General features: G+C 44.4%; 1 protein-coding gene across 1 annotated transcript in view; it reads left to right on the forward strand.

Annotated features, from left to right (window-relative positions):
- The window catches only part of LOC112069506 (E3 ubiquitin-protein ligase UBR4), a 129,482-nt gene that overhangs the window by 78,734 nt on the left and 48,075 nt on the right, over positions 1-2,673 (forward strand). The window contains 2 exon segments of the mRNA XM_070438569.1: positions 2,006-2,061; positions 2,446-2,577. Of these exon segments, the coding sequence (XP_070294670.1) occupies positions 2,006-2,061; positions 2,446-2,577 (188 nt within the window).

Below are 2,673 nucleotides of genomic sequence, written 5' to 3' on the forward strand. Positions count from 1 at the left end.
ACCCGTATTACAGAAACTTCCACACCCCCGAGTTACAGAGTCCAAACCCGTTTTACAGAGCCAGAGTTCCCTTTCGTCCAAAACCCCCACCCCCTTAACAAAAAGTACAAACCAACAGTTACCACGAGGCTCCAAACGCCTCGTTACCAGAGCTCCCAAACCCTCGTTACCCCACCCAGATGACGCAAGCAGCGCCCCATAACCTCAGGTGTTACAGCTCTCGTTCCCAAACCCTCGTTTACACATGCAGCGGCCCAAAACCCCGTTACAGAGCTGCCCAAACCCTCTTTCAGAGCGCGCCAAACCACTTGACCACCACACCACCACACACCACCTGGACACACACACAGACACACTGCGGACAAACACACACTGGACACACACACCACACTTGGACAAAACCACACCACTGGTCTCCACACACCACATGCGTGTTCTGCCAATAAATTCTGAGTGATCTAATTTGTGACCCAATAAACACCCGTTAAAAAAAATATACCAATGTGAGTCATTTTGTTTCTCTTTATTGAATAACTAATGTAAATTAATTCAATGGGACATACGCTCCATAGTTGTAACCAAAGTATACAAGGAATATTGTACTTTTCATAATAAAACCATACTTGAAAACAAGAAAAGCAGAAAAAGCCTGTTACATTGTGAAAACAGTTTGGTATTGGATGTTACGTTCCTCTGTTCAGTGTTGACGTTAACTGCGACTGTTGTTGTGAAACATGAAACCAAATATGAAATGAAATACCCCAAAACCCAATTAAATATTGTGAAATTGAAATTAAACAAAATATGTACAACCCAGCAGCTGACAGAAAGAGACAGCAGAGAGAGAGAGGGGAGGGGAGAGAGTCCAGAACAGAGGGAAAGAGAGGGGAAGGGGGAGAGGTTCAAACGGAGGGAAAGAGAGGGAGAGAGGAGAGGGTAGAGAGTCAGAAACAGAGGGAGGGAGGAAGGCGGAGAGGTCAGAACAGAGGGGGGAAAGAGAGAGAGAGAGAGGGAAGGAAGAGAGTCAGAAACCAGAGTAGAGGAGCAACACTGAAGATTCACCTGAAGAGCACCAAACCGCAGGGTCCTAGTGTGAGGATACCGAATTTAGATGTGAAACAAACTCCTGATTTCCCAGTTACACAATCCCAGGACCCGGGAAAAAACCAGAGACTCTAGAGGAGAGATGGAGCTTGGTTAGGATACAGCGGTAACAAGCTCTGTTTCACTAGAGACCGAAACCCTCTAGTGTTTAGATACACAGTAGAAAAAGTTCCCTGTCACTCACTGAGACCAAGAACCCTCGTGAGTATTATAGCAGTAACAAGACTGTCAGACAAAACCCTTCATTTGATCAGTAACAACCTGACGAGACACTCTGTAGTACGCAATACCTGAGCAACTCTAGATATTTGATACAAAGGTAACAAACCTAAAGTTCACTGAGACCAAACCCTCTATATTTGATACAGGTAAACAACCCGTTCACTGAGACCCAAACCCTCTAGTGTTTGATACAGGTAACAACCTTTCACTGAGACCAACCCTCTAGTGTTGATACAGGTAACAACCTATTCACTGGAGGACCAAACCCTCTAGTATTGATACAGGTAACAACCTGTTCACTGAGACCAAACCCTCTAGTTTGATACAGGTAACAACCTATTCACTGAGACCAAACCCTCTAGTATTTGATACAGGTAACAAACCTGTTCACTGAGACCAAACCCTCTAGTATTGATAGCACGGTAACAACCTGTTCACTGAGACCAAACCCTCTAGTTTGATACAGGTAACAACCTGTTCACTGAGACCAAACCCTCTAGTTTGATACAGGTAACAACCTGTTTCACTCGAGACCAAACACCTCTAGTAATGATACGGGTAAACAACCTTTCACTGAGACCAAACCCTCTAGGTTGATACAGGTAACAACCTTTCACTGAGACCAAAACCCTCTAGTTTGATACAGGTAACAACTGTTCACTGAGACCAAACCCTCTAGTGTTGATACAGGTAACAAACTGTTCACTGAGACCAAACCCTCTAGTGTTGATACAGGTAACAACCTGTTCACTGAGACCAAACCCTCTAGTATTGATACAGGTACAACAACCATGTTTCACTGAGACCAAACCCTCTAGTATTGATACAGGTAACAACCTATTCACTGAGACCAAACCCTCTAGTATTGATACAGGTAACAACCTATTCACTTAGTTTTAGATTAGTTTAGTCTGGACGCTTTAATATTGACTAGTCAGATATTCCCGTCACAAGATGAAGCCCCTCCTGTGATTTTACAGCTCTCCGTCTCCACTACATATATGTCTTGTCTCCACAATCACTGTTAGTAAACAGTTTCATTTCACTGCTTCATTCAGGTCCACAATAAGAGGTCAAAGTGTACAATGTTGTAAGTGTGTGACTTGTTTGTTTGTGCAGAGATGACTGAGGAGGGCCAGAAACAGATGGACAGCGAGGGATGTAACTTCATCATGCAGCTGGTCAATAACTTCTGGAAGCTCCATGCCCTCAAACCAAAGAATGCTTTCCTGGCTCCTGCCTGTCTGCCAGGTAAACTAACATGGTCTTTCCTGGCTCCCGCCTGTCTGCCAGGTAAACTAACATTGTCTTTCCTGGCTCCTGCCTGTCTGCCAGGTAAACTAACAT

The sequence above is a fragment of the Salvelinus sp. IW2-2015 genome, unplaced genomic scaffold (assembly GCF_002910315.2).
Source record: "Salvelinus sp. IW2-2015 unplaced genomic scaffold, ASM291031v2 Un_scaffold1034, whole genome shotgun sequence".
Taxonomy (NCBI): Eukaryota; Metazoa; Chordata; class Actinopteri; order Salmoniformes; family Salmonidae; genus Salvelinus; species Salvelinus sp. IW2-2015.